The 12,784-nt window shown below is 40.1% G+C and overlaps 1 protein-coding gene across 2 annotated transcripts in view; it reads right to left on the bottom strand.

Annotated features, from left to right (window-relative positions):
- Window positions 1–11,294, bottom strand: part of CYGB (cytoglobin) — an 89,034-nt gene extending 77,740 nt beyond the window's left edge. For both annotated transcript variants that reach the window (XM_042454080.1, XM_042454081.1), the window contains exon 1: window positions 10,482–11,294. In XM_042454080.1, coding sequence (XP_042310014.1) covers window positions 10,482–10,624 — 143 coding nt within the window. In that variant the 5' untranslated portion in view covers window positions 10,625–11,294. The remainder of the gene's footprint in view (window positions 1–10,481) is intronic.
- Between the last annotated feature and the right edge of the window lie 1,490 nt (window positions 11,295–12,784).

Here is a 12,784-nt window from a genome sequence, read left to right as displayed (position 1 = left end):
AGGGCAAATCTAGATATATAGTCCAGATGGGGTAAAAATCAATGACCAAGGTAGAGGAGCCAGCAGTAGTTTTTTGTAGGTTTTTTGGGTTATGAGGCCATGTTCTAGAAGAGTTTCTTCCTGACGTTTTGCCAGCAGCTGTGTCTGGCATCTTCAGAGAATGCGGTATATGTGCTGTTGGTTGAGGGGAAGTGATTTGCATGTTGATTCATGTATTGTTCTATTGTTGAATGACATTATAAGCCATCCTGGACATAAAATGCTGTTTGAAAACACTGAAATTCTGGACCATGCCAACAACTATCAGGTCAGAATGCACAGGGAAGCCATTGAAATCCATAAACACTTGGACAACTTCAACAAGAAAGAAGAAACTCTTAAAGTAAATAAAGTTTGGCTACCAGTCCTGAAAAACACCAAAATCAAGACCCAGCCCATGCAAATGAAAATCACCCAGGGTCAGGGTGGTTTCCCAGCAGACAATGGATCATTAATTAAATAGACACCTTGATGCCTTGCCATTCAACCACAGAACAATACATAGATCAAAATATAAATCACTTCCCCTCAACCAACAGTATACATACTCCATTCTCTTCCATGCCATCATTCTCTGAAGATGCCAGCCACAGCTGCTGGTGAAACTTCAGGAAAAAACTCTTCTAGAACATGGCCTTATAGCCTGAAAAAACCCACAAAAAACTATGGATGACAACTGTGAAAGCGTTCGACTTAACATTGAGCTAGCAGTAGTTTCTAAAAGACACCAGGATCCCAAAAGATTAATTATCCAAGTGTCACTTTACAGAAGCTATGAGGCTGTGCAGACCACCCTCAGGGGTGGCCTCCTGCTGCCCCTTTTACAGTCAGATTGGGGCTGTGGCAACCGCATGCCGCAGCCCCGATCTGGCCTTTGCAGGGCGCAAAAAGGAGCTGCAAAAAGTGGGTCTGTTCTGCAAAGGGCACAATAGCTATGCCGCTGTGGCTTTATGGTGCTCCTTTGGCACTGCATCGTGCAGACGCAGGGCTAGAGGAGCACCATAAAGACATGTGCTGTGTGGTGCGGCGCATGGCATCATGCTGTCCTGGGGGCAGAGCTGGGGTATGCGTCATATGGATGCTACACCCCAACTCCATTCCCAACCCAGCCTTTCCTGCCAGTGTGCACAGCCCCTAAGTTGATTCATCCTCAGCAAGGCTTGTTCTCCCATGTGCAAACTTATTCTAACTTTAATAACATTTTCTACCATTTTATCTGGGATAAGTCTGTAATTTCTTGGCTCTGTTTCTGGATCTCTTTTAAAAAGAGCCCTGTTAGATTGATTACATATGTACAAAGTGTCAGATTTTGGAATATTTGCATATACGTAGTGAGATATTTTGGAGACCTAAGTCTAAACACGCAATTCATTCATATTTTGGATACACTCTGTGTATATATATAGCCTGATGGTATTATTTTAATAATTGTATGCATTAAACAAAGTTTGTGTACATCAAACCATCAGAAAGCAAAGGTGCCACTATCTTAGCTAGCCATGTGGACAATTTTGGATTTTGGAATATTTCAGATTTCAGAATTCTGGATAAAGGAGACTCAACTTGTAATGGAATTTAATATGCAAAAGAAGGGCTTTACATGTTACTGTACCACATCCAGTGAGATGTGGATTGAGATATTACTCTGAATGCACATGCCAGTCATATTCTTTTCTGGTTAGTCATGCAGATTAGGGCAAAAGTCCAGCTGTGCAGCACTATCAAGGATGAAGCCACTGCCAGCACATGTTGCATTGCATGAGCTTAATGTGCCATCAGTCATGTTGGTACATAGCCAAGCCTAAAAGGTTAACACAGCAAACAGGGAAGTCATTTCATTCACAACAAGATCCGTGGTGAGGTGGGTCACATGGTGAAAAAGCCCTTTCTAGATATTTTTTAAAATGATGCTGAAGAAATAGTAACTTGGAGAAAGAATGGCCTGAAGAGCAGGCCTGAAGAAATGAGCAAAAGGGTTCAATTCTAAGGGCTGGTTTTGTGTGAAATGATGACTTTTGAAGCAAAGAAGGAAACATTGCAAATGTTGGTGCAACATTAGTTGGTTTAGCAACCCAGGATAAATGGTTCTGTTTAGGCAAACTTTGGAGCTTATCGCATGAACTTTAAAACTGGCTCAAGCCTCCCAGACTGCAGCCGGGACGCGGGATGGAGGTGGGGATTATCGCTCACTAAATTGCCACCTAATCACCGATCACCATCAGCCTGGGTCCCAGCCAGTCCAAGCCGAGCTCCACCAGCACTTTTTGGAAGTCGGAAGCTTTCCGGCTTCTAAAAAGTGCTGGCAGAGTGCAGCTGGGACCTGGGCTGATGGCGGCTGGCGATTAGGTGGCGATTTAGCATGCGATAATCCCCGCCTCCATCCTTTGTCAAGGCTGCAGCCCGGGAGGCTTGAGCCAGTTTTAAAGTTCATGTGATAAGCTTGTTTGTGTACTTTGATATAATCCATTTTAGAATGCTTATAATGAACATACAGTCAAAATACGCAGTAGCCAAGCTTGGAAATGGCTTTATCTTGTGCTGTGGATCAACGGGAAGGATCTATAAAACATTGATTTATTTGGTTTTCTGGAGTCCATTTGCAGTGTGCACATCTCTACTGGTTTTAGCTTTTGCCCCAATGTAAACAGGGCACACAAACAATAAGGGAGATATTTATCCACCTGTCAGACATATGCTACTGGTTCTACTCTCTTTTACATACCTCAGAGATCAGTTTGCCTTGACTGATGAATGCTACAGACATGATTTGGTCTTTGAATATTTTTTACAAAAAAATGTTTCACTGCAAAGTGGTATGAAACCAGTGTTTGGGAAAGTTATGTTTTTTTGAGCAGAACTTCCAGAATCCTATAGCCAGCCTGACCATTGACAATTTCATAATTGTGCAGGTCTTAGGTAGTTTTTTTTTTAAAAAAAATTATCTTCTCAATATTGGAACCATAGACTTCATCCTGTGTGTGTATAATTTGTTCTATATTTACACAGGCCCAAAGACATTATAATTGTTAATTTCATGTATTACTCATTTAACTCGTAATTTAAGATTCATATGCTAACCTTTTCATTATATTGTTAAGAATACCATTATGGCATGAAAATCCTGTATGAAGAACTCCCAGTAAACTGATTTCCTATAATTTCTCAAGATTGACCTGCAAGCTCTTGTTACTCAAATTATTCCAGCGTATATGAGCTGCAGAAGATTATCAAGAATACAGGAAGCAAGAGTGACTCCATGCAGGTCTTCTCATATATGAGCAGTGGGATGAGCACATTGACTTTACCACCCTGCTACTATCCTCGTTGCTCTTTGTATGTTAGATGTGTAGGGTACCACCTCATCTCAGGTGGCAAACCGACACAGATATGAAAGTCTCTCTACTGCATAATTCACCCAGAATGTGAGGAGGTCCGTAAAGATGGCAATAAGCAGAGCTATTGTGCATTCAAAGGCAGTCAGAGAAGTCAGAAACTGCTAGGCTAAAGAGCTCAATTAGAGTAGGGTGTGTGAGAGAGATGCTTTTCAGTTATTTCTTCTCTTGGGATATTACTGTTAGTTATAAAACATCTCAGGGATTATTCCTTAACAAGGCATATATTTTTATTGTTTAATTATTTTTTTAAAAAATAATTATTTATAGAGAACTTTGTCTGTCCCTTCTCTGAGTCTGAAGCAGATTACATGCTGAACCTACTTGACATAGCGTTTTCTTCCATGAAGAAAAGCTATTCTGTCTGGAAACATCTTTGTCTTTTAAAAAAACAAAAGCAAAAAGCCAAGGTTATTTATTTATGTTACCAGATATGCTGCTCCATAGACTTTATGATAATTGTGTGTGTGTGTTAAGTAACCATAAACATCTGTAATCTTCAGGGGGCTTGTTCTTGTGTAGTCATTTTCAGGCTTTATCTAAGATTGATTGGTTTGACTATATAACCTATATTTTTTTTGCAAGTATTACTTTATTAAAGGTAAAGATAGTCCCTTGACATGAATGTCTAGTTTTAACTGATTGTAGGAGGCGAAACTCATTTCATTTTCTAAGCCGAAGAGCCAGCATTGTCTGAGGACTGCTCTGGTGGTCATGTGGCGAGCATGACTGCACTGAACACTGTTACATTCCCACTGAGAAGTGGTACTTATCTATCTACTTGCATTTGCATGATTTCAAACTGCTGGGTTGGCAGAAGCTGGGACTAGTGACAGGAGCTCATCCCATTATGCAGCATCTGGGCTTCAAACTGCCAACCTGCCGATTTTGCAGTCAGCATCTTAACCACTTGAGCCACTGCATCTCTATTTTATTATTGCATCTCTAATTACTTTATTTACTATTTACTCTATTTACTGCATCTCTAATTACTTTATTTGTACCACTGAAAAAGAGCAAAGGATTCACCAGAAGACATGGTGACGGCAACAGGACTGCTGTCTGCCAAAACAATATATAAGCTTATAACTGCCCTGAAGTAGAGCACAAAGGGGACACTACCTCTACTAGGACTAACACTTTTAAATTTTTTGGTGCATCTTGGGGTACTTGATAGCTGACATTTTCTCTCCCCCTCCCTCCCTCCCTCCCTCCCTCCCTCCCTCCCTCCCTCTTTCACACACACACACACACACACACCCCTGCCTGAGTCCAGTTGGTTCACTCTTCTGCATACAGCAGGACCAGCTCAATGTATATCTCAAGATATTTTTGATTGTTTGGTGGCATTTCAAGGACTGCATTTGGAATCCCTACCTTCTCTAATAGCCAACTAAATCTATATTCTGTTTGAATAGATCTGATTTTGTTTTTGAACATCAGCTAGTGCTCTGCTGTATTTTATAAACTAAGACAATTGTGCCTTTCTCAGTTCTCCTTCCATACTGCCAACGTCAGAAAGATGCTTTAGAGTCATCATGTAACGCATATTCATGCACAACCTAGCCTTATATGTTGCGTGTCTTGTTCAGAATGTGTAACACTAGTGTTCAAGAGTCTTAACGTCTGGAGACCTGACCTCTTAGATTGTAACATGGGTTACTTTAGTTACAAGTCATGTATAGCCTTCACTTTTAAAATAATTTTGTTCTTATGCAATTCCTTTTTGCTGCAGATAGTATGCGTGCATATGTTCCTTCAAGTTACCTGTCAATTTATGACAATCCCATGAATTTCATAGGGATTTCTTAGGCAAGAAATATTCAGAGATGGTTTTGTCAGTTCCATTCCTCTGAAATATAGCCTACAGCATCTGTTATTTGTTGGCAGTTTCTTATTCAAGCATAATCAGAACTGACCTTGCTTAGTTTCCAAGATCAGGTCGGATATGATGCCTTTGGAGCATTTAGGTGGTGGTGGTGATGTACCTTCAAGTCATGTCTGACTTATGGCAACCCTAAGGTGAACCTATCACAGGGTTTTCTTGGCAGGTTTCTTCAGAGGGGGTTTGCCATTGCCACTCTCTGAGGCTGGGAGAGTGTCACTTTCCCAAGGTCACCCAATGGCCAAGTTGAAATTTGAACGCTGGTCTCCAGATTCATTATCCATGGTTCAGATCACTGCACCACACTGGCTTTGAAACAAATATCTTTGGAATTAGTATTGGTTTCTCACAGCTGAGGAGAAATATAAATTTTAGCTACATATTAGTTATTGTGCTATTTCTGTAGCACTTTTCAGTGTCAAAAGTATATTACAAACCTTGCCATATTTTAATCTCATAAAAATCCTGTGAGGTCACTTGCCTGAAGAGTAGTGGTTAAAATCAAATGCAGTTGAACATAGAACTGGTCTGATGGTTGAGACGTATACCTGCTCTCTCACATTTACCCTTTTTGCTCCTAGGTATTGCTGCCACCACATTTTTCTAGAAACAGAAGAATTTCCTTCTGGCCTATTTGCCTCATTTGTCTTTCTGTTGGTACATTGACCAATAAATAATATTAGTGCTGCCTTTAGGTATTACACTTGAAGGAGGAAAGGGAGGGCAATGAATACAACCCCCCTCCCATTAAACTGTTACTTTAGAAATCTGGACTAAGTACAGACTATATTACATCCTGACTCAATTTTTTCTTCCCCTTCCTTTCCTCACTAAGTAATATTTAAATCTGGCAGACAATGTTGCAAACAGCATTTGATGATCATCTTTCTGCTGTGGAACCCTGCTTGGAAATTAATTTCAACATAGCTTGAATGCTGGAAGAAACAAAGTAGGCTGCAGCATTTCTGATTATCAGCTCCGTTGCTCCTTCTTGAGTTATTTTATCATTGTTCTTCCCTGCCCCCATTTCCCAATACCCTTATCAGAGTTGTGACACTGCAGTAATTTTATACATACATCTAATGAATTCAATGTCAGCTCTTCATAACACCACATTGTTATTTGTCCAGCCACTATTAATCCAGTGGCCATTGTGTTAACTGGGCAGACTTGCAAGGATACCGCAATAATCTTTCAGGTTCGGTTCCATTTTCTATCCAGTTTACTTTACTGAAGGGGAATAACTGAAAGCTGGATGTGAAAAATCTGGATAAGCTAGATAGACAGAGGAAAAATAGAAGCCCACTATGCTTCCAAGTGCAGATGTCCATCAACGCTGCCTTATTCTCAATGAAATGTTTATTGAGATGCAAAGTGATACTGGACTAATCATGTGTAACTAGAGTTAGATTGGGTCATATATGGATAGTGCTAACATGTATCATCAACAAGGAAAACAAAAATGTTCACTGGAACTTTCCAGGGTGAATGAGGCACAAGTGCTTGAAGATCTGACTTTGCTCTTATGTCCTTATCAAATTATTTATGTGCTCATGCTCTCAAGCAAGGCAGCAAAACAGAATGGAAGCTGACACAACCAGCAAGCCTGCACATACATTTGCACATGAAACGTGTCAACATGCATGCAGCAATCCACTCTGTAATGTGTCTATGATGATTTAATTGGTGTACAGTATCTGCTTTTTCAGGGGAATAGGAAGATCCCTGCAAATGCAGAAGTAATTCAGAAAGAGCAAGGATATTTGAGGTCCTTTAGATTTTGGATTTTCTCTACATATCTAAGAGAGAAAAAAAAGCAAAAAACAGAACAAGTGAAAAATGAAAGGATATAGTTCACACCACCCTTTGCTCCCTTCACAACTCTTTATTAAGAAGCTTTAAGATTAATTAAATGACTGCCCTGTATAGGGTGACTGCTTGTACTCCTCTTACTGAACATGCAAACAAGTAAACTGACTTCTTTACTATGAGCAGACACTTCAGTTTACACAAGACCGCAAACTACATGAGCTCCTCAGTAAAGGACATCCCTTTTGTTTTGTTTTGTCGTTCGTGTATCTACATTTTATGTCGGCCTGTCATATCACAATATTCAGCTGTCTTTTGCTGTTGTTTGACATATCCTGAATTTGCCTCCATGCTAATTGAAAAACAGCTGCTTGAAAGTAATCTAGAATCTTGGAATTTGGAGATGGAGTCACTAGGTCTGCATCATTTGCCCCAGTTTAGCAGCATAGAATTATGCATGTTGTTACTTGTTACACATTTTTATGACCCAGGAAGCAAATGGTTGTGTAAGTTGAAAAACTAACTTGTCTGATTTTTTGATACCATGGGATATAACTGTTTGTACTAAATGGTTCATATTTACTCCACCTTCCTGATCTCTGGGTGTATTTTATATTTCATAAGGAGGGAAACCTGATGCAGTGAGTCAGCAGCCTGTGGGACTTTAAACTGTAAAAGATGTTTCTTTAGGAAAAAATTGAGCAATTTTTCATAGGAATTTCTCCATGACAAAGAAGTGATCATGTTTGTGTATTCCTGAGTATATTTCAAGATGACAATAAGATGATGAATAACCAAGCAATCAGTCTGCATAGTTGAGGAGTTTGTGGTCGGATGTTGTAAATTTGCCCTATGGCTACTGAATACACCAGGAGTAAAAACTGTTTCTGAACACCCCTCCTCAGCTGCAGCCTTCTCCATGGCTGGTTCGATTGTTAGGAAATTGTTAGCACAAAAAGCTCACAAAAATAGAAGGTTTAGAGCTCTGTACATGAGTCTATGCTGGATGTGCCCAAGTGTGCCAAAATGTTTTGCTGATTACCTCTAGCTGTCCTGAAGCTAATCATTTACACCAGGGTCTTAGCGATTCAGGCAAAGAATTAACATATTCTAATTCACTGAGCTGAGGCAAATTGGTGGTTTTACACTTTCCAGTGAAGAGAAATAAATGGAAATCAAACAAAATCTGAGGATCCCTTACAAGGGAGGAGACTGAGAATGAGTGTCACTATAGTGACAGAAGAGTCCACTCTAGTCTGTTTGAGAGGGGACTAGGAGTCAGAATTACTGTAGTGACAGAAGAGTCCTAATGGATCATTTATCCTATCTGGCTGCCCTATATCTAAAAAGATATCAGCATTTTTTTGCTGACGTAGAAATAGTTTTCTGTGAATTCAAGGGAAAGTTCTCTGGAAATATGATTACATTGTTCATTTTCAAGAGCTCAGATCAAATGCTTGAATATGAGTTCTGAGTGATAGAGGATGGCTTTGGAGTTGGAAGGATGCGTTGGCATAAGTGTGCCTACACATAGCTCCTTTGGCTAATATTCCAAACATTAGCAACTCCACATGAGTTTGAAAGTCATTATGTTCTGTGTGTCTGTGATATTCTGGGACAAGGGACAATCCTTTATTATTTTTTTAACAATGTGCTTTAAGATAAAGGGTACCTTGCATCCCAAACATAAGCTTCTCAAATTTCCAGAGAGCTCAGAGAAAACAAAACAAAACAAAACAAAAAAACAAACAAATATTTTTGTTCAAACAGCCTGCCTGCAAGTATAAATAAAAATGTGGGTTGCAAGTCTGCTTATATTCTCTTATATGTCTCAGTAAAACTTGTGAACATCTGAAGCATCTTAGGAAAGGACAGTTCAAACAGCTCTCACATTCCCACAGAAAAATTCTGATGGAAAAGTTCTAAGAAATAGAAAGCTGAGAAATCATCATGACTACTTTTTTGAGCATGACGGTATCACTGCACAATCCTGTCCCATTTTTCCATGATAAAGGGAAATCTAGAAACACCTGGACTTTGAAGTACTTTTGGCCTGTTACAGACAGGCCAAAATAAAGCTGCTTCGAGTCACATTGGAGGTATGGTATTTCAATGATGCATGTGTCCTAAGAGTCCAAAAGCCACACCAAAGCTGCACTCCAGTCCTTAGGACTGGAGCGTGGCTTTAGTGCGGCGTTTGGACTCTTAGGATGCATGCATCATTGAAATACCATACCTCCAAAGTGACTCGAAGCAGCATTATTTTGGCCTGTCTGTAACAGGCCTTTGTTTCTCAGAACACCTGATGAGGTTTGGAACTGGAGCTTTAAATCCAAGCCCAAAGATCTAAACTTTAATCAGAGTTGACCAGGTCCTGTGGCTTGTTGCTCTTGTCTCCTATCTCTAACCATCAGGTCGCATTTTCTGCTCACCTGTATTGATCTTTTCATACCAGCAAAAAGAGGGCCCCTTGCATGTATGCCAAGTCCAAGGGAATCCTTGGGAGTTTCAGAAACACAAAAGAAGGTCAGAAATTGAAATGATATTCAGGGACATTCTAGCAGGTTGAAGGCCACATTCCACAAGACAGTGAAAGAGGATTGTTTACAGTTAGAGGGACTAAGATTAAGGTAACCCAAGGACAAGGACATGCCTTTAATGGCATGGAAATCACATTGATAAGAACCCACATCACTGAAAATTGTGTGGTTCAGCTTCCTGCTTTTTTATTGTACCTGCCATCTCCTTTTCTGATAGATTTTTATGACACTTTCATTCCATTACTTTGAGATAATTTCACCGTGACATTTCCAATACGGTAAAACCACCTTGTATCCAGGGCTCATTTACCTGTCACTGTCTGCCTCACTCCATCCCCCACCTGGCTACCTTCATGACAGCCCCAAGAGACAACTTCAGCATTATCTTTTATATTGACACTGCAACCCAGATGATCAGCAGATGGTACTGACAAGCTTCGGCAGCCCTGTTTGGGATTTATTTTGGCTCATAAGTTGCATTATTTCACACAGGAATCTGGTGTATATATAATTCCATTAGCAATGAGCAACATTATAACCACTGAAACGAATCCCATACAACGATCCCTTCTTTCTAACCTCTCACTTCATATACATCAAATAAGATGACCGTTCCAGCTGAAATATTGATTCTCATTAACTGCAATAACCATGGCATTCTCCCTCTAGATCTCCTCCTCCTGCCTTCTGAAATTAAAAAATGCAATGAAAGCATTCCAAAATCACAACAAATGCATTGAGGAAAACAGTTGCTGTCATCCAACCTTTGATTAATGTTACTTTAATTTTTGGCTTTTTATTTGCCATTTTAATTACCTGATCAGTACGGAGACCCCAACATCCTCGCAGTTCGCATACACTCTGCTCCATGTCTCCTGGATCACCTTTTTCTCTGCATCTGACATCTCTTCATTTCTTTCCCATCTCTCAATCTCCATTTCTCCTTGGACTTTCTCCATGAAAAACAGCCAGCAGAATCTTCCAGGGAAGCCAGGAGAGAAAGAGATGTTTGTATGCGTGCCTCTGTGTGTGTGTGTATGTGTGTGTATCCAGCCAGAAGAGATAAGGTGTTCTGTTTGGTGGTGATGTTTAGCTGATACTGTTCTTGCCTCCCTTGCTGTGTATGTGTGTCTGTCTATACAGACAGACAGAGGTATGTAACAGAGATAATCAGAAAGGAAGAGAGAGAGAGAGATTGTGTGTGATCAGATTTCAGATCTTCTAGTGCAGTCCATGGCTGTGGTGGTTCACTTCAGCTCAGCATGTGTGTTTGTATGACTCTGAAGGGGAACTGACAAAAAGTAAAATATTCAAAGGCATTGGAAGACCAGCCTCTTCACCAATGTGTGAACGTGAGCTCACTTTTCTTTCTCCTCCCCTCTTCTTTCTCCTCCTGCGCTGTGTGTGTGTGTGTGTGTGTGTGAGAGAGAGAGAGAGAGAGAGAGAGAGAGATATTAAACAGAGGTGCTCTTGAGTGTCAAAACCTCTTGCTTTGAGTATTTTATGCCTGGAGATTTCTCTCTCTTTTTGCACCATTTGTAAACAGCTCAGAGAAAATGCAGCATCAGAAGTTAAACTTATCCCAACAGCTGGCTAAGCTGAGATGGAGCTTTCTTTTTAAATTGTCTCCCCCCCACCCCCCAATCTCATAGGAGACCGTTTTTATCAACAGCAGGAGGAAAAAATATCTTTGCCACACTGTGTCTCCCCCTCCACTTTTTTTAAGCGAATGAGGGGCGGGTTGAGAGAAGAGAAAAGGACCTATTGAGTAAATGTTTATCTCCTACATGATCTGAATTATATCCTGCCTCCAAGGGAATGTTTCTAATTATACAAGTTTTTTTTTTATCCCTTTGCCTTATCTACGACACTTACATCAGAGGAATAATCTGCTTATAAAGCACTTGCAAAAGAAAAAAATATTGGCATACTAACATATTGACTTTTGCTTTGTTTTTACACTGGAGATAAGATGGCGGGGGTGGGGGGTGGGCAGGCAGAATAATGACTTTTTTTTTAAAAAAAGCAAAAATTTCTGCTGATTTTTGCAGGGAATGATGTGTAGATTATTTTATTTTGGCTGGCTGAATCTGTCTGTAGGAAATTTCACCTCATTTGGGTTAGAAATATTGGAATTTAGCCCATGCCCAGGTGATGGCATAGTGTTAGAAAATATACTGCATGGTTCTGTGGAAAAAGATATAAAATGTGTATGCACTGATGTGAGTATAAAGAAATTGATATAAAAAGAGATGCACAAGGTATCAGCATCTCAAAGTGTTCTCTTGACCTCTCTTTCAAAGGTGATGTGGGACAGGTTGGCTCTACCATTAGGCAGAGTGAGGCAGCTGCCTCAAGCAGCAGCTGTTTGAGTGTCATTAAAAGGCAACATATTAGTACAATGTACAATCTTGGAAGCTAAGCATATTCAGCCCTGATTAGTATTGGATGGGAGACCACCAATGAATACCAGGTGCTGTAGGCTACATTTCAGGGGAAGGAACTGGCTTAAACACCTTGCCTAAGAAAAACCTATGACATTCATGGAGTCACCATAAGTTGATAGGCAACTTCAAGGTACATACACACATTATCATTGCAATTTTTACTACCAGGCTGGTAAAAACATGAAAGAGAGTTTCTGCTGCAAGTGCTCAAGTGGGCTGGATGGTTTTGGTAAGATCAGCCATGATTTTGTGGGAAGAGGCATGGTTTGCTGCTTTGTCTCTAGCAGCATAATGTCTTTAGCTAGTACTGGTAATGGTGCTACTTAAAAACAGGTGGAGTAAGGTAATGTTTTCCTCCCAAGTTTCAAACCAAATGGAGTTGTTGTACCAAAGAAGCACTAGTATCTCTGGCCAGTGCAGTGTCTGATTCTACATGTTTGTGTGTTGTATGTCTTCAAGTTGTTCTGACTTATGATGACCCTAAGGCGAAACTATAATAGGGTTTTTCTGGCAAGATTTGTTCAGAGGGGTTTTACCTTTGCCTTCCCCTGAAGCTGATAGATAGAGGCTATTGTTATGAACAATGTAAATGCCTATGTGTGTGACAGATGAAAAGCTATTTTGTTTAAAAAGGAAAAGAAAAGAGAGATTGTTTTATCCTGCTGTATATTA

Source organism: Sceloporus undulatus, chromosome 2 (genome assembly GCF_019175285.1).
Source record: "Sceloporus undulatus isolate JIND9_A2432 ecotype Alabama chromosome 2, SceUnd_v1.1, whole genome shotgun sequence".
NCBI lineage: Eukaryota > Metazoa > Chordata > Lepidosauria > Squamata > Phrynosomatidae > Sceloporus > Sceloporus undulatus.
This window is presented reverse-complemented; position numbering and strand designations above follow the sequence as displayed.